The sequence below is a fragment of the Monodon monoceros genome, unplaced genomic scaffold (assembly GCF_005190385.1).
Source record: "Monodon monoceros isolate NGI ecotype Baffin Bay Population unplaced genomic scaffold, NGI_Narwhal_1 Super_Scaffold_4, whole genome shotgun sequence".
Lineage (NCBI taxonomy): Eukaryota > Metazoa > Chordata > Mammalia > Artiodactyla > Monodontidae > Monodon > Monodon monoceros.
This window is the reverse complement of record NW_021703781.1, coordinates 35,054,315-35,075,917: the sequence shown is the minus strand read 5'-3', so window position 1 is coordinate 35,075,917 and position 21,603 is coordinate 35,054,315. Positions and strand designations below refer to the sequence as shown.

Here is a 21,603-nt window from a genome sequence, read left to right as displayed (position 1 = left end):
GCTTATTTTGGGGTCGTAAGGAGATGGTGCAGCCCCTAAGGGGTCCTGATTTCTAAAGTGTCCCTTTGGCTGCCTCCCCGCCAACTCCTAACTGGCTTGCTCTGGCCAACCCACCCACACCACCGCTCCCCTCCCCCCAAACCAGCTCCCTTCAGATTGTCACTCCCCACAGAGCAGCATTCATGCATCAGCTCTAAATAGTCCCACTGTTCAGCTTTAACGAGAAGTAATACCAATTCCCATGTTTGCTCAGAGAGCACCATATTTCATCAAACCAGAGCCCATGCCGGCTCAGATTACTGACCGAGACAATGTTCTGTAATCCTGGTTTATTCACATGTCACGGGTATTTTAGCAAAACAGAAATGAATGTCCAGAGCCACCCTCGGAAGTAACGGGAGAGCTGGGTTCCCGCCCGGGGAAAGTCATGCTTTCTTCTGCCACGGTTCTCTGAGGAGCCGACTTTGATTCTCTGAGTTTTTCCCAACTTTCAGAAAGAGAATATGGGCTGGGGAGGAGTCACAAAGTGGGTAGTTATTTCCCTATAAAATGTTAACTCCGTGGATGGATTTTGCCAGAACAAAAATAAAATCTGTCATTGATTATAAAGTCTTTTGTGCTTGTTATTTCACAGATTTATTACACTTGGGCCTGGCAGCCTGGGGGAGGCCCTGGGATTCTTGTCTCTAGCGCCCCAGCAGACCCTTCAGCCTCCTTTTCACAGCTCATGCCCCAAATGGGAAGAGGGATTTGCTCTCATTTCTTTTGTCCTAAGGGCCAAGAGCTTAAGAAATCTAGATGAAGAGGCATGAATCATCCACCCTCTCTTTGGATGGGGACCCACAGACACTGATGATAAAGGCACATTAGTAGAGGTCTATGACTTCCTAAACAAGGAAACATTCTCTTTCCTTTTCTTTATCTTTTCAGCTCTTGAGACTGTGCGCTAAGAAATGCATTTCCTCTACAGAACAAGGAATGACCAGGCTGAACCTCTCATCAGATCTCACAGAATCTGGATCTATTTTAAATAGGCTGCAACCTCTTTGGAACACATGATAAATAAAAAGGGTAGTTAACAAGGATCAATGCTATTTAGTGCCATCTCATGTTAAAACCTTACCAGTGATACTCCTAATATCCTACTCTTGTCTCCATTTTAGAGTTGAGAAACCAAGGCCCAGAGAAGTCAAGTAACTTGCTTAAGGCCATATGGCAAGGTAGGGGTGAAAATAGGGATATGAACCTCATCCCAGTTGACTCTAAAAGGTCATGGAGATGCTCTCATTTCCAAGAATGAGTTGACATGAGTCCACAGACTCAGGCGTAGCATGTTGGAGCTGAAACGGCCGGGAGGTCAGTCTTCTCATCTAAACAGGAGGCAGCCAGGGTTCCAAAGAGAGGATGGGGCCGTCCCAGGGTGACAGAGCTAGTTAGACCCACAAAATGACTCTCCCAGAAGGTAACTGGACAATATCATGAAACAAGTGCTCAGGAACATTTCCTTTGGGGTTTACTTGGGGCGACGTTCCAGATGAAACAGAATCAGCTTGCTTCCCAGACTATCCAGAGATTGATTTCTCCTGTACTCAAGTGTGGCATTTTATAACTATGGAGGCTCATGGCTTTCTGAGCCTAAGGAAACCCTGCCACCCCAGAGCACGTGGCACATAGGCCTCGGAGACCGAGGTTCCCCAAACAACCTCTCATCACCCTAGAGAGAACACTCTCCATCCCTGACGGCAAGTTCAAGACCTCAGAGACCCTGGTAAAAATAGCATCGGAAGCTCCCAGGACCAGGATCATTTTAGTAAGAAGCTGCGAGAAATCACAGCTCTCAGGACTTGAATCCACCATCCGCCATCTCAACTCTTATTTTGAGCTGCAGCCTGAGCTATTAAAAACCAAACATTCTCATTGGCAAGCTCCACAGTTAGCCTCATTTCCACGCTAGTAACACTGTTCTTCCTCAGCTGAAGTTGCACGGCGATTGTTCCTTGTCTCAGCGATGTTGTTTGCAGGCGATGCTGGGAGCCAGCGAGGATGTGACCCGGTGGTAATCTGAATTGCTTCACCAAACACATTTTTATCCCATCATCTCGGCTACATGAAAGGGGGCCATAGTGCTCCAGTGTTCAAGACTTTACAGTCCCGCTGTTCGGCAATAAAATGAGGCAAGAAATATTAGCCGTCCCCAGCTGATGCCTTAATTCTTTCCCAACAATGTCAGAGAATCTGTACCCTACAGGTTTTAGTGCTGGCTAAAGCCTGACCCTCGGGCTGGCTTGAATGGAGCGGGAATGAGTTAAGGAGAGCAAGGAGGCTTTAATGGACACAGACCCCGAATAGCCCAGCTTGTCCCGGCCTCCTGCGGACTCACACTCCTTTTCACAGGCCTCGATTGTGTATGGCCCCAGCAGAGACAAAACTACCCATGAGCAGAGGTTACCCCCAGCCGGTACAGGTCAGAGGCATTCTAGGGGAGAAGAGGAAAGGGGGGCGGAGGGGAACTGAGGGGCACAGGGAGAAGGAGGGAAGTGGTGGTGGGGCTGGGGGAAGGGAGCAGTAAAAATTGGTGTGGGTCATTTTCGAGGAGAGATTCATCAAGTCCAAGATTGTGACTGGTCACCTCACCTCCAGGCACACCGTTTTTGAAAACTGTTTCACTGAACAAACGGGAGCTATACTAATGGGAAGTTGAACGTGATGTGTGCAAATTATCAAAAGAAATAAAATCCTTCTCTATCGTTTTCCAAAAGCTACAGGCCTGAGGTTCCGAGGCTTTCAGTAGGATGGCCTCTAATTTGACACTGCAAGATTTTGAAAAATTACAAATGGGTTGTGTTTTACACACCAAACGGAAGCTTTCTCCAGCAATTTTTCAATTATTGCATTGTGAGTCCTCCAAGAAAAGTAACTATTTTGGCTCAGGGAGCCCAAAGTTACCAAGTAAAGGGAACAGTATGTTTGCAAGTTTGCAAATAGTCCTTAGAAATGTAGTATGGACAGTATCCTGGACCTTGCTGGAAGAATATGGGTTTGAAGAGGTCCTTTCCTTCCCTCAGAAGGGTTCCTAAACCTTTTATGTAGGCCTTGAACCTCTAACTCAATCGGAGGAAGCCCATAGACTGTTTTTCAAAAGAATGCTCTTAATATGCAGGGTTACAGAGGAAGCCAATTACATTCAAATAGAATTATCAAAATGTTTTTTTAAAACAACTTTGCAACATAGTGATATGTGTGCCTTTTAATTAATTCATTAAATAACTAGCAGCAGGCTTGACTACTTTAATTTCAGAATAGTGATGAGCAAGAAGAGATATATTTGAGAAACATGATAAGAAAATGTGATATGAAAATATCTGTGTTTGGTGGCTATTGGTGACAAAGTCACAGGTATGGTTAATACCACTGTAGTTGGTTACCTGTGTTTCTAATATGGAATGCTAAGTTGCAGGTACAGGTTAGTGAAAATAAAGATGTAAGTTTTCCGCATCCAAGTTCACAGATGCCCTGAAATTCTATCCATGGACAAGGAACCCTTCTAAAGGCAAGATGAAGCTCATGACCTTCTGCCCCAGGGCTAAACTGAGGGGTGGTGGGCCAGGGATTCACTGCACCCTCACTGTGACACAGTCTTGGGAAAGCTAAGCGTTTCCTTCTCCTATTCTGAAGTTTTGGAAACGTTTTGTAAAACAATTTAAAACCATGTCCTTTTTTCAGGACAAGCCTGATGGCTACATGTCCAACGATTAATAAGCACCTTTGATGTGTTCCTTCAACAACCAGAACTATAGTCGCCAGATAAAGGGTCAGTTAAATCGACTAATTCTGAATTTTAATCAGGATCTTGTTCCAGTTGTCCTGGGTTGGCTGAGCTTTAGTGTTAGGGTTTTTCTTTTCAAAGGATGCCGAGGAGGCTTCGCGTTCCCCTCACTCTTGCATTTTGGGCACACACTGGCTCAGAGACAACCGGGCGCACACACATTCCCCCGTCGGGCCCTCACGGAGGAGCTGTCATCTTGCAACCACAATCATCACATGCCATTGCAGGGGCAACCCGGCAGGAGGGCCCCCCCTAAATGCCGCCCAGCCCCCACGCAGTCCCGGCCAGGCCGAGGCGCCGACACACAGGAGCCGGGCCGGGTCCCAGGTCTCCGGCTTTCCGCAGGGGAGCGGGGAATGCGCCGGCCCACGCCCACGCCACCCAGACTTTGGGCGCACAATCGGGCGCACACCCCTGCGCGCGCACACCGCCACACTCGGGCGCACGCATAACGCGGCCGGGCCACGGACGGCAGTGTAGGCGGCGGCCCGGAGTGGTTCGGGGCGCGCAGCCGGGTCCCCGGCGAGGGCGCAGCCGGCCGCCCCGCCCCGCCCCGCCCCTCGAACCCGCCAAGCCGGGCGCGCCTGGGGCTGCAAAGTTTCGCCGCTAGTCCGCCGAGGCAGCGCGCCGGCTTGGGCTCGGCTCGGCTCTGCGTGGCTCCGGACGGCCGTGACCGCTGGCCGTACCGTGCGCCCGGCTGCGCGCCCGGCTCTGCCCCGCGCGGATCTCGACATCCCGCGCCCCCGCCTGCCGGTGCTGCCCGCGCGCCCTCCCGCCGCAGGGTTTGTTCTCAGCCTCCTGTGCGCCCTCGATCTCCCTCCTCCTCCTCTTCCCCGGCTCCGACCCCTTCGCCACCGCCACCCATCATGGCCCGTGGCCCCGCTCGGACCAGCCCGGGACCGGGGTCCCAACTGCTGCCGCTGCTGCCGCTACTTCTGCTGTTGCTCCAGGACGCGGGCGGCAGCCACACGGCCCCCGCCCGGTCCGCCCCGCCCGCAGCGGCCGACGGCCTGGCGGGGTACAAGAACCCCCAGCGGTCTCCAGGGGACGCGGCCGCTGCTCTAGGCCCCGGCACCCAGGACATGGTCGCTGTCCACATGCTCCGGCTTTATGAGAAATACAGCCGAAGGGGCGCGCGGCCAGGAGGGGGCAACACGGTCCGCAGCTTCCGGGCCCGGCTGGGTAAGTAGAGGCGGCCCTGTGGCCCCCTTCTCTTCATCCTCCCTGGTCCTCCTCACGTGTCCATCCTCCCACCCCTGCACCTCCGCTTTGCCTCTTCCTTCTAGTCATTGACTGGTTCATTCATTCTTCCATTAACTATTCCCCCCACCGCCGCCCGCCCCGAGCACTCTGTGCGGGGCCCTGAGCCTCCCGTGGGGACGCCGAAGTGCCACAGAGTGACAGACTTCCTGCCCCTGGGGTGCTGCCAAACCTCGGAGGGTGTCACACTTGCCGGACCCAGAGGACCCCATCCACAAGGCTTTAAGCACAGCGTGGAGATGGGACTGGGCTGGGGGAGCTCACCCTGTGTGTGTGTCGGGGCTCGGGGGTAGGGATCCATGTCACAGGGTTCAGCTGTGCTGGCTCTTGACAGATGAAGGAGGCACTGAAGAGAGCCCATCAGGTGGGTGTAGTGCAGCCCTGATGCAAGTGCCAGGCACTGGGCCCAGGCAGGGGGCGTGCCCCTCTAGCTGGGGCACTTAGTGGGTGTGGCAGTTGGGGAAGCAGGGTGGACTAAGAATGGTCTTGGGTGCCCAGCCTTGGGGACATGGGACTGAGGCCTGCTAGGCACTAGCATGAATTGTTCAGACTATGGGGGTTTGAGGAAAGGTCTAGAAGCTTGGGCAGTGGGGGTTCCCAGCCCCCCTCCTGCCCTTGCCCCTCCTGGGCAGATCCTTTCCCCTTTCCCCACACCTTGGATGGAGCTGCACCGAGCCCTCCCTGCCCTGCTTCCGAGAGCATTTCAGAATCCTGCCTCAGCTGTCTGCCCGCCCGGGCTGGGTGACCTCTGCAGGCCCTGGGTGAGCAGAGACGAGGCACAGGGGTGATGGGAAGACCCTGGTTGTCATGGAGATTACTCATGGTCTCAGAATGCCATTGCAGAAAATGTGAGTAGGGGTCCCCTGAAGCCCTTGTGAAGGAGGAGGCCATTCATCAGGAGAAAGACCATTGGTCTGTAGGGCCCCCTCTTGAGGTAGAGGGGGACAAGCCCACCACTGGGGCCAGACAGCCTGGAGTCAGATCTGCCACCTCCCTGTCGATCACTGGCTGTGTTACTTAGGGTACCACACCGTGGCCTCAGAGCCAGACACTGGAAGCTTGGTCTCGCATAAACGTGTACTGGGAGCTCCTGCCGCAGAGAAGCTCCTTCCCCCCATCCTCTACTGGGCAGACTCACTAGGTTCCAGGCCAACCAGATCTAACTCCATCCTCCCTGGTACCTTTTATTCACCTCTTGGGACCCATTTCTGGAGTATCATTATTAAGCCACTCAAGAATCATCTAGCATGACTATGATCTTGGGCAAATCACTGAAGCTCTGTGGACTTGAGTGTACTCATCCACAAAATGGGCAGGTCATGGTAATATCTTCCCTGTAGCGATTCAGGAAAGATGACATGAGTTGATATGTGTAAGCCCTAAGCCCAGCACTGGCCAGGTTAAGTGTTGGTGCATCGTGTTTCCCTGGAGTACAAAACACTTGCGTTCATACAGGTGTAGACTTGACCTTGCATCCATTGACTCAGTCCCCAAAGCCTTGCACTTGAGGAAAGCAAGACCAGCAAGTTCACTGCTGCAATAAGGGATGAGCACGCCCACTGAGCCCACCCTGTTGCTGCAGGCCCAGGCATGGAGGTGCACAGTCTGTTTTTCAGTCTTCACAGCCTGGGGGTGGTACAAGCAACACTTAGCCCTGAAAAGGATCTGGCGACAGTACTTCAGATCCAGTCCTCCCATTTGACAGATAAGGAGACTGAGGCCAGGCCAGGGCAAGCTGTTCACAGTGGCAGGGGTTGGCACCGTCCATCTGTCAGGCTCACGCTGTCCTCACTGCTAGTCCCCTCCCCCAGCCTCCATCAGAACTGAGCCCAGGGCTTAGGAGGCAGAGGATGGAGCAGATCCTGGGAGATCAGAATTATTCTGGATCAGTCTAAGACTGTTTGACAAATCCAGTACTCTTGTTTGGAACCATTTGAAACAGCCATGGGTACAAGTCCCAGCTCCACCTGCTACTAGTATGTGTGTACACATCACTTTACCTCTCTGAGTGTCAATTGTTTGTGCACATAGTGGGGGTGGGGTGAAGATTCAATGGGATGAGGTAGGGTTTGTGCCTGGCACAGACTAGGCCCAGGCAGCTTAGTTTCGCTTCTCCTCCCTTGACTGACTTAAGGTTCTTCATACCCAGTCCCTCACCGGCCCTCAGAAGTGCCTGCTTTGTGACCCAGCGACGAAGCTGTGAGGAGGTGTGAGCCTGGGTGGGGCCCCCTCAGTTTATGGATGAGGCACACATGCGGGGGGCTTCAGCTCTGGTCCTGGATCGTACCGGTACCAGCCTGCTCCGTGACGGTGACCTCTGCTGCCTCGGTGGGGTGGTCCCTGCAACCCGTGTTACAGTGGAACTGTGTCCCTTGCCTGCCTCTAGGCAGCTCAGCTCAGGTTACAAGCGCAGGCTGTGAGCTGGACTGGTAAGGGCCAAATCCTGAGTCTGTGACTGGGGCCAGGGACTGAACTCGTCTATGACTCCGTTTTCTTCACTTCTAAAATGGGACTAATAATGCTCTCTTCCTTATAGGGTTTTTTTTAATGAACTGAGATATGTTCAGGGCTTAACACGGTGCCTGGCACGTGTAAGTTCAATAATGTTTTAGCTCTACTATGATTACTCCAGCCACCCAGCTCCTTCCCTCCCTTCCATTGCTCCTTGAAGTGCATCAGTGGAGAGAGCTTCTGAGCCTGACCATAAGGGTTAAGGTTAGACACCTGCAGCCTCAAACGACCTGCATTTAAATCTAGGCTTTTCCACCTACGTATGTGATATTGGGCAAGTTACTTAACCTCTCTGAGGTTGGTGTCTTCATCTCTAAAATGAGAGTAATAATACATACTCATCTGTCGAGAGTGCCAAATGTCACAGTCAGTTCCCCAAGTCTTTCCTGAGCACCTCATTCAGTGGCAGGTGCTGTAAGCTCAGAGGACACGGAAAAGCAGAGAGTATTGGCCCTGCCCCGAAAAGCTCACGGGCTGGTGGAGAAGGGAGAAGTAAACAGAAGAATGTGTGCAGTGGCACAGGTAGGACAATGGAGTGAGAAAGGGCTGGGGGTGGGCTTCAGGAGCCCCAAAGGACAGCACTGACCTGGCAGGGGAAGGGCTGGTGGGGAGCGTCCAGTGAAGCCTTCACAGAGCAGGGGAGGCCCCAGACAGACTCTGAAAGGCAGCGGGTGTTAGCCAGGTGTAGAAGTGAAGCAGAGCCCTATTGCCTGGAACTGTGAGGCGTTTGGTTTCAATGAGGAAACAACAAGAAGAAAGAGGCAGAAAATGGAAGTGAACCAGTGGGCCACCAAGGCCTGTAAGCAGTGGGGCGGTATAGAGAGTGTGTATGGTGAGAGAGGGGCGAGGGAGGGGGGGGGGGAGGGAAGGAGAGAAGAAAAGAGGAGAGGGGAGAAGGAGAGACAAGAGATTATAAGGGAAATGCATACTTATCCAGAAATCATAGAAAATCACAGTAAAGAAAAGAAATCCCGAATCACAATCCAGATATAACCAGAGTTAGTATTTTGTGGAATATTATATATAGTTTTTACCCTAATGGGATCAGAGTTGCAGCAGGTAAAACTTGTTATATCTTCATTCTCATTTGAAGTTACCGTTTTCTTTTTCATTACTGGTCATCCTGAATTGTTTTTCATGCTTTCTGACCATTCAAAAATTTTCCCGTGGAAACCGCTTCATCCACTTGGGGTTCTGGTGTTTCTCCTACTGATATGTGGAGGTTGTGAAGGATGTTAACTCTTCATCTGTAATAGATGACTCCCTGTGAAGCACGAGTGTGGTGTGAGGGTGACAGTGTCCTGGGGTCACAGTGGTGGGCAAGGTCAGACTGTGGGCTAAGACAGTGGTGGAAAGATGCAGAGTTCAGGGTGGTTGTGGAGAAACAGGATGTGGAGAAATAGGAACTAGGATAAGTTGCATGCAGGAGGGCGAAGAGGCTGTGAAAATTCTCAGGCTCCTGCTGGAGAGGGTGGACAGGTGGCAGTGCCTCCCGCTGGGCACGAGGGCAGGGAGCAGGGGTGGGGGGTCCTGAGTGTAGCAGTAGCTTGTGACACCACATGACCACTGCGTTCTGAGTGTGTGCTGGGTGCCAGACACCTTGCTGAGAGCACTGCAGAGATGAGCTCACAACTTCAGGAGGCACGTACACGTATTCTGTTTGATTAACAGATGGGGCAGAGAAGTTGTGTGACTTCCTAAGGCCCCACAGCTAGTCGGTGATGAAGCAGGGTTTAAACCCTGACTCTGGAGCCTGCCTAAAAATAGAGACTCAGTACACATTAGTTCTCTTTCCTTCTCTGCACCACCACTGGTGGCCCACCACTTCCTTTCTTCAGCTTATTATGTTGGTGCTTTTGCATCTTCAGCCCGGCATTCTCACTCTGGTCACCCTGATGGCTGTTTCAGGGGCAATGAGTGAAGGGACAGATCTCCAGGTGACTTGGATTCTGTTTCTACAGAGCAGAGCAGTCTGAGGGTCATCTTGGCCTGAGAGTTGGCCAGCAGGGAGCCTGGGGGCACCCTTGGACTAGGGCCACTTCCCTACCTCTTTCCTCTCTAGTCCCATCCCTAAAGAGTCAGGAAGGAGGTTGAGTGCCCAGTAGAGTGGACCTCACTAGGGTTCTCAGATTTCCAAAGACCATAGAGAGATCAACTTGTCTAAATAAGATCAGTCCTTTCTTTCCTGGAGAGTCAGAACACAAAATAATCCAAATAATGACTTGTGTTTGCAAAGTATTTTAGAGTTCACAGCACATGATCTTTGTTGCATTAGCTGTTAAGCAGACCCGGATTCTATCCAGAGCACCTGGTTGGGGAGGGTGGGGAAGGGCGTGGGCTTGGGGTCAGACAGGCCTGGAAGCACGCCCTGGCTCCACCCCTTACCAGCTGGGGGACTTTAAGCAAGTTATGTAGTTATGTAGTCATGTACCCTCTCTGAAGCTCCATCTCTTCGTGCATTTGCCATGTCTGCTGCCCTCATTGTGAACACGAGGAATCAAGCATGCATATATGCTTGGAACTCGGAGCTTCCTAATCGGTAAACAATATTATTCCTTTTTTAAAGATGAGAAAACTAAGGCTCAAGGGGAAGTGACTGGACAAACGCCCTGCTGTGCAGTGCCTCCAGCTGGATTTGCATAATCGGCTACATCTTTTCAAAGGAGACTTTCTGGACTTCTTTCAGGATGTTCACTGAGCCCCAGGGCAGCAGGCCAGGAACCCACTTTGTTAAGTGAAGCAGACAGATCTAGCAAAGACCCTTCCCCTCCCCTCCCCTGCCATTCAGCACACATTCCTGAGCACGGACGATCACTCAGGCCTCGTGCTAGGATCTAGGGATACAGCAGTGCACACAGCTGGCAAAGCCCCGCCCTCTTGGAGTTTGTGTTCTAGAGGGAAAGAGAAACAATCGCAAGGAAATATATTATATCAGGATGTCTCAGAGTGACGTGAAGACAAATGAAGCCAGGGACAGACAGAGCGATGGGGCTGTTCCTTCAGCCAAGGGAGTCAGTGGTACCCTTTGTTAGGGATGCCGCTTGAGCAAAGGCCCAAAGGAGAGAGGAGTGATTCCTAGAGGAGAGGTGATGACAGCAGAAGGAAGAGCTGGGACAAAGCCCTGAGATGGAGCTTCATGTTTGTAAGGACAGGAAGGCCAGGGTGACTGGGGCAGAGATGGGGGTGTGGGGAGCAGATGGACTTGGGGAGGTAAGCAGGCCAGATCAAGTAGGGCCTTGGTAAAGGGTTGAATTTTATTTGGGGGGCAATGGAGAGCTCTGAGCAGGATGGTGACCTGAGGTCGAAAGCACCCAGCCCGCCGGCGGCCTCTCCTGGACACAGCTCTGTGAAGCTGCGACGGGCGCTGCAGGTGGGCGTCCCCACCATCACTGTCTGTCTCATCCCTGGGCTGAGCTCCTCTGAGTGCCTGTAATCACCTTTGCTAGGACCCTGCTCAGCCCAGCACTTAGCCCAGAGTAGGAGTTTCCCAAATATTTATCTGGAAAAGGGAGGGAGGCAGGGAGGGGTGAAGGAAGGGAGAGAGGAATGATAGGAGGGAGGAAGGAAGGATCTTTTCTAGCTGACCATGAGATGGGAGCCACAGGCACCAGCACAGTTCATAGGAAATAGGGACTTCTCTTTGGAGATTCTCCTTTGTGACCTGGGCTCATCCAAGCTGGGAGGCTTCAGGTAGGTGGCCTTCTCTCAGCCACAGCCTGGAGCCCCCTGCAATGCAGGCATGCAGGTACAATCAGAGAGCTGGGCCAGCCTGTGACCCTTCATGCCCTGGAGATGGGAGTGACCCATCTCCACCTCTACGGTTCCCAGCGGGGAGGGTCATCACGCATCAGACTGCCTTGTGAGGAGCGAGCTGCCTATGGCCAAAGGCATTCAAGCCAAATGGAGGAAGGACTCCTGCCCTGAGTGTAATTAATCAGGCTGCCTGACCTCTAAGGTTCTTCCCTCTCTGAGTTCCTGAGCGTGTTCTCTGTGGTTCTCCATCCTAAGGGAAGGGCAGCATTGGCTTTCCCTCTCCTGCACCCCGTGCAGAAATAACCTCCAGGGGAGGGTACCCCGTCCTCCTCTACAACACGTTTTGCCACCCTGCGGCGGCCCTCCCAGCACCTTCATTGGGCCGCACCCACCTCAAGCCAAGGTTGCTGTCCCTGCCTTGGTGGTCACAGTTATCCTTCTTTATATCCTCTCTCGTTCTTTACCTTGTCACTGGAAGGGGGGCCAAGGTGCTTTTCTCTGGGAAGCCCCATCTCGGTTCCCCCAGTCTGCTGTTTTCCTTCTCACCAGAAGCCGCAGGTTTCTAGGCCAAAGATGCTTGCATCCCGCTGTGAAGGGCCAGCTCTTTGGAAGGAGTCAGAAATGTCTATTTTAGAGCCTCTTAAGTGTTCTCGCGCAAAGAACCTGTTAGCGGAACAATGGAGTTGACTTGAATTGGATAAAAGAAAAACACTTTTTCTGCTGTGTTAGCTGGACCATTGAGTAAGAGGGGCCCGAAATGGTGTAGAAGGAGCTTGCTCTGCCGGCCTTGGTCATTTAGACAAAAGTGGCACAGAAGCACATTTGGGGGCTTCCCCCTTTGTGCCTGGCACATTACATATGTTATTTAGTTAATCCTCCAAGCATTCAGGTGAGATAGAGATTCTCTTGTCTGTCTGAGGCAGATGAGCAAGGCATGGTCCCGTTGAGGCCTGGGAGCCTGGTTCCTAGAGCCTTTCCCAGCTTGGGGGGTAGGGGCTGCCTTGTTGGTGAACTTGCACCCCATCCACAAGTCAACCCGGGATGTTGCAGATACACAGCCACCGCCCATCGTTGCTTCCCAAACTTAGAATCCCTTAGAATGCTGGTTAGAATAAGAATTCCTGGGCCCCATTGTCCCAGACCTCTGAATCAGCATCTCCAGAGGAGGAAAGCAGTGATCTTTGAGCTTTGGGAAATGCAGGACTCGAGGACCATGACACTCAAGGCCGCAGTGTTTGGGGAAGCTAGGTTTAAATGTGCATCAAGACTCGTGCTTCTCCTTATGTGTGGACATATTGAGGGGCTGCTGTGGACATGCTGAGGGTTTTTTTCTGAGAATTAGGTAAGGTAGTATCTTTAGAATGTCACCCAAGCTTTGACTGACATTTATTGGGCCCTCTGACTTTTCCTTCCTTCCTCTTTCTTGTAGTCCCTTAAAAGTACATGAAAGTTCTCAATTGAATTATGCCTTCTTCCCAGTTGAATTATGCCTTCATCCCAATAGAAACAAATAACCTTAAACTGAAGATTTTCGTTAAAAAAATTCCACCTGAATCTGTGGACGCAGGTGTCAGAGAAACTGTGACCCATTTTCTACACACACACACACACACACACACACACACACACACACACACACACACTCCCGCTCTTGGAAGCCCTGTACCTCTCCCAGCTTCACCCAGCAGACAGACCCCTGGCAACAGGAAATAGGGCAGCGGGAGGGAGACAGCCCACCTGACAGCTCTGGTCTCCGGCTCTCCTGCAGCATCTCAGGGAGATGATGCCTCCCTCCCACCCAAACCCTAGAGAGGGCTTGCTATTCCCAGACCTCATGCTGCCAGGGCCTGGGGCAGCTTTCTGCCCTGGGGTCCTGGTGTACACCTGGTAGAACCAAGAGAGAAAGGAAAGAGTGGTTGACAGCCCCAGGGATGCAGGGGCCAAGAGTATTCTCGAGCTGCAGATGTGATGTTTGAGGGATCACGGTCCTCAACGTGGTTCCGGCCTCTGGAGAGCAACCTGGATGTTGGAGATTTTATTGAGTGACCTGGTACAACCCTGATAGTGCTTTTTCTTTGTAAAAACAAGTTTAAAAGGGTTTGGGCAGAATAAATAGTAGACACCCCAATGGCTGTGTTCTTAAGCCCAGTTTCCCTCAGAAGCCGCTCAGAACGCTGAGACAGCGCGAGGCACTCTAATTTACCTCATTCGGAAGAAGGACTGCATTTAATGTCTATAAAATAGAAAGCTGTGCAGATACAGGGGGGCTACTGTCAGCAGGGCTCGGACCCAACCCAAGTATCCCGAATACCTGATTCCATCTTATCTCATGAATGAAGATGGGGGAGATCATTTGTTCATTGAGAGGCATTAGAGTACAGAGGCAGGAACTGGAGCTTCAGGGTCCAGCAGCCCTGAGCATCTACCCTGTCTGCCACCTTTTTTTTCTTCCTTTCTTTGCAATGGGATATGACAGTCCCCAACCTCTCTGACCCCAATCCTTCATCCTCATCTGGTCCCTGAAAATAACAAAGGGTGCCCTCATCTGTTCAATGTGAGGATTACAGGAGATGAGGAAAGCCTGGCTGGCCTGAAAGTGCTCCCTCAACGGGCATTCCTCCTCCACTTCCCGGACGGGACACCCTATGAGCACGGGGGCCTGTCCAGGAGACAACCTAACAGGCTGTGGTCTGTCCTTCCCTCGCAGACGTGGTCAACCAGAAGACCGTGTATTTCTTCAACCTGACTTCCATGCAGGACTCAGAAATGATCCTCATGGCCACATTCCACTTCTACTCAGAGCCGCGGTGGCCCCGGGCACGCGAGGCACCATGCAAGCAGCGGGCCAAGAATGCATCCTGCCGCCTGCTGCCCCCGGGCCCGCCTGCACGCCAGCACCTGCTCTTCCGAAGCCTCTCGCAGAACATGGCCACGCAGGGGCTGCTCCGTGGGGCCATGGCCCTGCTGCCCCCGCCACGGGGCCTGTGGCGGGCCAAGGACATCTCCCCCATCATCAAGGCGGCCCGCCGGGATGGCGAGCTGCTCCTGTCCGCCCAGCTGGATTCTGGGGAGGAGGACCCGGGGGTACCCAGGCCCGGCCCCCACGCACCCTACATCCTCATCTACGCCAACGACCTGGCCATCTCAGAGCCCAACAGTGTGGCAGTGACACTGCAGAGATATGACCCCTTCCAGGCTGGGGACCCGGAGCCTGGAGCAGCCCCCAACAGCTCGGCAGACCCCCGAGTGCGCAGGGCCACGCAGGCCATGGGGCCGCTCCAGAACAACGAGCTGCCGGGGCTGGACGAGAGGCCGGCACATGCCCCCCACGCCCAGCACTACCACAAGCACGAGCTGTGGCCCAGCCCCTTCCGTGCACTGAAGCCTCGGCCGGGCCGCAAGGACCGCAGGAAGAAGGGCCAGGATGTGTTCATGGCCTCCTCGCAGGTGCTGGACTTTGACGAGAAGACGATGCAGAAAGCCCGGAGGAAGCAGTGGGACGAGCCGCGGGTTTGCTCCCGGAGGTATCTGAAGGTGGACTTTGCAGACATCGGGTGGAACGAATGGATCATCTCACCCAAGTCGTTCGACGCTTACTACTGCTCAGGAGCCTGCGAGTTCCCCATGCCCAAGGTAGAGTGTGTGGGGTCGCCCCGCTGTGTTCTGCCCCTGGGCTAATTGTGACTCTCAGCTCTGCCCCTGCAGGCAAGTCCCTCTGCCTCCTCACTGTTTCCTGTCTGTAAATAGGGATAATGACACCTCCCATCTACTCAAGGCAGAGAATAGGTAGACAGACGTGCCAAAATGTCAGCCTGTTGGGTGGATACAGCCCACAGATGGATGGGGTCTGGCTGTGCCTTCAGTGAATTTGAGTTTTAAATCAGAACCTTTCTTCTTTTGCAAAACAGGAGATCCATCTCCTTAGGTGTGTTCCCACATAGCAATATCCACAGAGGTTGAGGAGAGCCTGGCCCCCTGCACACAGGCCAGGTCTCTTAAGCCCCCTCCTCACCAAGGCTCTTCTAGAAACCTGGCCTGGATCTCAGGGCGTTGGTGTCTGTGACCAGCACAGAGCTGGCCTCAGTGGCTTCCCCGTGTGACCGTCCATCCCCCACCCCCGACTCGGGGCAGGAACTCACAGGGCAGCTAGCTCTCATTGCACACGAGTTGACAGGACACACAGCAGGGGGCTGCTTTCCCCATTGCACTGGCCCGGGTTTTCAGATGCTCACCTTCCCTCCAGGCTGGGCCATGGTTCTGTCCATCCATCTCCCCACATCCTGAACCACGGTGGGCTGGCTGCCTGCTGATGTCGACCTCGGCACAGAGCACACACTTTCCTCCTACTTAGCTCCTCTGCTGAGTTCCAGGTCATGCCTTCCTCTCCAAGAAAGGAAGTCAGCGCGTAAATCCACTGTGAACGTAAATAAATCAGCCAGCTGGGAAATCCCAGACCCAGACGCGGGGCCGCATTAACCTGTTTGGGAATTAAGAGGCTTCTCCTCAAAGCCGTGCATGTGCAGGGGAGAGGAAGGGAGGTGTCTGACAGAGAGACAGGCGTCTGCTGGAAGGGCCCAGCCCGGGGGATGCAGGGTGAGTACAGCAGGCTCTTGCTGGCTGACCCTGCACTTACCTTATCAGTCTGCCTGGCTGTCTTTCCACCTTCCCTGACACCAGCCTGAACTCCCCAAATGCCGGTGTCCCTCTCCTCCCACCTCCCCACCAGAGGCACTGTGCATATAAAACTCTGGCCGACAATGAGCTGAAGCACCTGTGACGTGGTCCTCTTCATCTTGTGGGAGGTGCCGTGTTTGCTGCTGGGACCCAGACTCTTCTGGATGGGAGAGGCTGCCTGGGGAGGGAGGGGAAGAGAGCTGGTGTGGGCCCAGCGAGCATAGTTTCCAAGCCAGACTACTTTCTAACTGAGGGTTCCTGGTACAGTTATTTAGTGATTTTAAGCCTCAGTTTCACCAGGAAAATTAAAGTCATACCCACCCCATAAGGTTGATTCAATGACAAAATGGGGTGATGTAGGTGAAGCAGCGCCTGACACCCCAAAGTCAGACCCACCTGGGAACTGCGAGTTTCCAGCCTCATCACACTGATGCACTTGTGCCTGCAGGGCTTCCCCTCCTGTGCTGAGAACATGATCACATGGCAAGCGTGTCGGTGCTCCCTGGACTGTAAAGTCTGGGCAGCTATGGCCCCAGGCAGAACCTCCAATCTTCTCCACTGCCTTCCCTCTGGGGCTCCTGCCCAGTTCCTGGTGCTCCTCGGGGATGTGTGACGCGCAGGTGCCCCCAAGTGGCCAGTGCCATGTAGGGGATGTGCCTTCCCTCTGGGAGCCCGAAGGGCAGGAAGGCCTTTTGCAAAAGTCCCTAGGACTCAGTCTGCCACTGATTTCAGAAGAAATGTGTACCCAACCCTGTGATCTCACCTTTTCTTCTAGGTCAATGCCTTTTCTGTGGCCTCAGTCAAGGACATGCAGGCAGCGTGGTGGGTGGGTGAGGACTGCAGGGTAGGCAGAGTTCAGAGGTGACCATGCTCCTTTCCCCCTTGCAGATCGTCCGCCCCTCCAACCACGCCACCATCCAGAGCATCGTCAGGGCCGTGGGCATCGTCCCGGGCATCCCAGAGCCTTGCTGCGTTCCCGACAAGATGAACTCTCTTGGGGTCCTCTTCCTGGATGAGAACCGGAATGTGGTTCTGAAGGTGTACCCCAACATGTCTGTGGAGACCTGTGCCTGCCGGTAAGACCAGCCGCTCTGGAGTGGAAAGAACCTGCCCCGCGTGCACACAGCAGGGCAGCATTCTCGGAACCTTCTGGAGTGAGCACTTGACTCAGGGTGCAGCTGCAAAGGCAGGGCACAGCTTGCAGGCAGCCATCTGTCACCCCAGGGCATCATTCTGGGGTCTTTCACTGCTGGTGACTCAGCCCCCTCAATGCCGGTCCGAATCCTTTGAAGGGATCTGGGAATTAGCCCTGGCCTGACGGTTGCCCACGGCCTGTCCGCTGTGCTCTGAAGGCCTGAAAACCGGACATGTCCACAGGCTGGGTTTTGTGACTATCATCTCATAACCTGGAAAGAAGACTACAGACCCGAAGGCACTCACTCCCTTCACAAGGAAAGAACCTCTGTTTAAACAATCAGTTTAAGACACTTCGGGCCACAGTGTGGTGCTGCAAAACAGGGCCTAAATAATGGTATAAATGGATGTTTTCTCTCAAAATCCACTGCAAACGCTTTTATACATACAGTATGCACATATAACCAATTTTGGTTTCTTTTTCTTAATATATGTTTTATTTTAAAACAAAAAGGAGGGCGTTGACACCGTTCCCCACAGAGGTAGTCAAGCTGGTTGAGCGTGCATTGTTTAAACGTGCTTGTTGAAATAACCCATACAGTGATACGCGGGAATACTAAAACATAACCAAGATTTTATATTTTTGTAAATTATACTTTCTATACTGTAGATTGTGTACGGTATGTGTTTTTATGGAAAGCTAATAAATTAAAGGGACAGTGGTATCTTCAAAAACTGAATGTCACCCATTGCAAAATATGGATGGATCTCCATGTGTAAGTATGACATCTGGGTGGCTGCTGGGGTCACAGCCTTGTTTAGGAGCCAAGGCCCCTGTAGGCCGTCTCCACACTCTCTCATCTTTATCCTAAGCTCCAGATACCGGCCACTCCTATGCCTTCCAGGGTCCTGCCCACTCATATCACACCACAGGTCCCCACCCTGGACTCGTCCAGGAAGGACATGGCCCAGGCAGGCACAGTGACCTCGACTCCTTAGCCTCAGAGGGGATATCAAGTGATGGGGAGGTGCCTGAGATATTTAAAGGAACATCTATGGTAGCCTGGTCAGAGGGCTTCTACTTGGGGTAGTTCAAGCAAGAGATTGAGTAGAAGAAGTCAGGGGTCTCTCCAGAGATTTGGGGGCTCCTGAGGAACTGGAACGTCTGCTTCTCCCTGCTTCCTAGTCAGCATCCCTGTCCCCAAATTTTCTCCCCCAAGTGGCTCCCTTATCCCTGAGTTGACATCACCTTCCAGTTGTAGTACCTGAAGCTGATTGACCAGCATTTCTGAAGGAGAAACTGGGTCCAACTGGGGGCAGGTGTATAACAGTCCCTCGGCTGGGAACTCAGAGGATGCCACGGCCCCCAGTCTTCTCTTACTCGGAGAAGGTTGAAAAGCCACGAGCAGTTCTCCAGGGTGGGACTTAGAAGGAGAAAAGGAGCCCAAGGCATCTGTCTTAGGTCAGGATCCTGAAACCAGGGCTCCTGTGCAAGGCATGGATGAGGAAGTGCTCCCAGGAGAAACAGGCAAGGAGTGGGTAGAGCAGGACAGGAGGGCAAGCAACCAAGCATCCCAACCTTGCCTGGATCCTATGGGGAGCTCTGGCACTTAAGCTATACCTCTGGGTTAGTCCAGCTTCAAGGCAAGGTTGCTGGATGTTCACACCCCCTCCCCAGGCTGCCCCCAGTGGAGAGACGGAAACTCTCAGTTCTCTGGCCCTCTACACAACCAGCCACTGTGGCTTAGGAAGCCCGGGCAGCCTCTGCAGAAGGCTGCAACTGCAGCCACTGGTGGCAAAGCGGCCGACACTGAAGAGAGTACCCAGAACAGGTAGGTAAGGGGGCCTGAGGGTACCTGGGTTGGGGTCTAGGTATTTTCCCCATAAACATCTCTACTGCAAGCAGTTTCTTCACAAGCATTCTTGCTGCACAACTAATTGGCCGTGAGGCCATTTTGCCATAAAAGATAAAATAACTGGGTGACAGTTCCATTACACTAGAAAATATAACATCAGTTTTTACAAATTCTTCCGTGAGCACAGTCATACCTCCCACCCATCAAAACCAAAAGTTTACCGAGTTATCCAAGATATAAAAGAGGCAGCTACCAACAACAGTCTTCGAGAGCATTAGTGATGGATTCTTTAGCTCATTTAGATATGACACCTTGTTCTCTTAAGCTGTCTTGACCAAATTTATTATGCCGTATTAGAAGTTGGAGGCAAAAGAAGAATCAACTCCTCCTATCCCTGCCAAACCAAATGTTTATGTGATTCCTGATGAGTAGAAGTCTCTTGAAAATGGTGAGCATTTTAACAAAAGCTGGCTGAGATTAGCTCAACCAAGGGTTTGCAAAAATTGATGTGTTATCATTTTCTAGTGTAGTATAACTGTCAAGCAGTGATTTTTTACAGCAACATGGCCTTAAGGCCAATTAGTCGTGCTACAAAACCGCTTGCGGCGACAATGTTTACAGCAAAAATACTGGACACACCTGGCTGGGGCCCAGCAGCATATGCTCAGCATCTCCTCTGAGGTGCTCCAAATGGTTGTGGGACATGTGTGTGAACAGCTGCCCTGGGCACATGGCCCTGCCTCTTGGCAGAGATCAGGTGAGGCGAGGGGGGTGGTCCTTAAGGCACACACTGCCTTATTCCTGCAGGACTCGTACTGGGACTAAATGATTCTTTCATTGGATTGCTGGGATGTCTCAAATTGGTCTGCAAATCGGTCATGGCTTGGTTTGCCATGTCTAATCCTTTTTGAAATATGACAGGTTATAAATTACTAGCAAAATAAGTAAAAACATTAGGGCTTGCTAAGGTTCCAAATGCCTTTCTTCTCAATATTAGATTCTTCATGTTCCCTTCTCCCCCTCAATTTTTTTCTCATCCAACTGCTCCCTTTCCATTTTTTTGGTGAAGATGGCATGTCTTATAATACTTCTATCTTATTCTTTCTGGCATTTGCAATTCCTGGGAGATCTCCTAGGTCACTGTGAAAGGCTACAACTTCTCTGAGCCCTCATTTCTGGATTACAAGGGTAGAGGGAGCGGGCCGGGAGGATCACCCCTGTGTCCAGCCATGGACAGGGGCTTCGTGCTTGTGCCAGGTTGGGTGGTACCCAGTGGTGATGACTTTGCCGTATGACGAAAGGAACTAGTGTCAGCAGGGTCCCCTCACATTCACAGAGCATCATGCATTTAGATATGACACTTCATTTAGCCTCACAGCAACCTTGCAGCTTACTCCCCCGCTGGTGCTTCAGAAAAACAAGCCCAAGACAAGTAAGTAATATGGCACCAATGTCTTAACCAAGACCACAGGTAACATCAGCTTTGACACGCAAGGCTGCCTGGTTCAAGGCCTGTGTAGCTGGTGTTGCCTCCCAGCTTCCTGGCCAGTGACCCCCACCACCAGCCAGTTAAGGTTGTCCCAATGGCCCTAAGTGGCCTTACAATAAAGCAAGGCTTTATAACGTTTACTAACGGTTTTTTCCCCTTAAAACCAAAATATCAACATCACATGATCACAAGAGCAAGAGGGCCCAGGACCCAGCCCAGGTGTGTGCGCGTCCCTGAGCTCACTAACTGCATCTGGGTCAGTCTGGAGGGGGCAGTGTGGTGGCCTGCCGCTGAGCCCTAATCCTGAAGTTATACATCCTCTGGATGGGCAGAGCCTTAGTTCATGTGACAAATATAAACGGTACAGCTGCGAGCTGGAAACGTTAAGGCTGGGAGAAAACTTTGAAAAACTTTGGATGCAACCCTTTTACTCAACAAGCAGGGACACTGAACCTGGATACTACCAGGTGTCTTGCCTGAGGCGTCCCGATAGGTGCCTCTGTATGTCTAAGTCACTCGAAAAATGTCATCAGAGCTGTAGCCTGTAACTCAGGCTCCTTCTGTGGCCAGGATGGAGGCAGGGCCATGATGGAGAAGCCTACAGAAGTCTGGGGCTGGAGTGGGAGGGTTTGAGGAGAGGGCTCCAAGGGAAGAGGAGTGGAGATGACTCCACCAGGATGGAAGAGCGGGACTTAGCTGGTGGCATAAAGCCATTGCAGGCACCAGCTTGTGCAAGATGTGTTTGATGGCAGCCCGGGCCAAGGTGGGCTGGAGTGGGCTTCGGCGGGAAATCTAGGAGGGCAGAACCAGCCTGGCAGCACTGGCTCCTAGCTGTGCACCAAAACATGGAAGTTAGAGCCAAAGGCTATTTCTTTTTACCCAAAGCTGCAAACATAAAATCTCCTTCACTGATAAACTGATGCTTCTGAGATTTCCGAGTCTCCTCTCTTCTACTCCCTAAGATGATGGCACTCTTTCAAGCTTTGGTCTACTTTTACTTCTCGCTCAAGCCTAATCCAATCCTAGATTCCTCCAATCTCTCATAGCAGTCCTGTCTGTATGTATAAGGCTGGGTGAGCAGAGGAACGAATGAACTGTTT

At 52.4% G+C, this 21,603-nt stretch overlaps 1 protein-coding gene across 1 annotated transcript; it reads left to right on the top strand.

Moving 5' to 3' along the window:
- The first annotated feature begins 4,440 nt into the window (after positions 1-4,440).
- Positions 4,441-17,887, top strand: GDF10 (growth differentiation factor 10). The gene is made up of 3 exons (XM_029201124.1): positions 4,441-5,008; positions 14,058-14,983; positions 16,913-17,887. Exons 1-3 carry the CDS (start codon positions 4,693-4,695, stop codon positions 17,102-17,104), a joined length of 1,434 nt encoding a protein of 477 aa, XP_029056957.1. The 5' UTR covers positions 4,441-4,692; the 3' UTR covers positions 17,105-17,887.
- Positions 17,888-21,603: the final 3,716 nt, after the last annotated feature.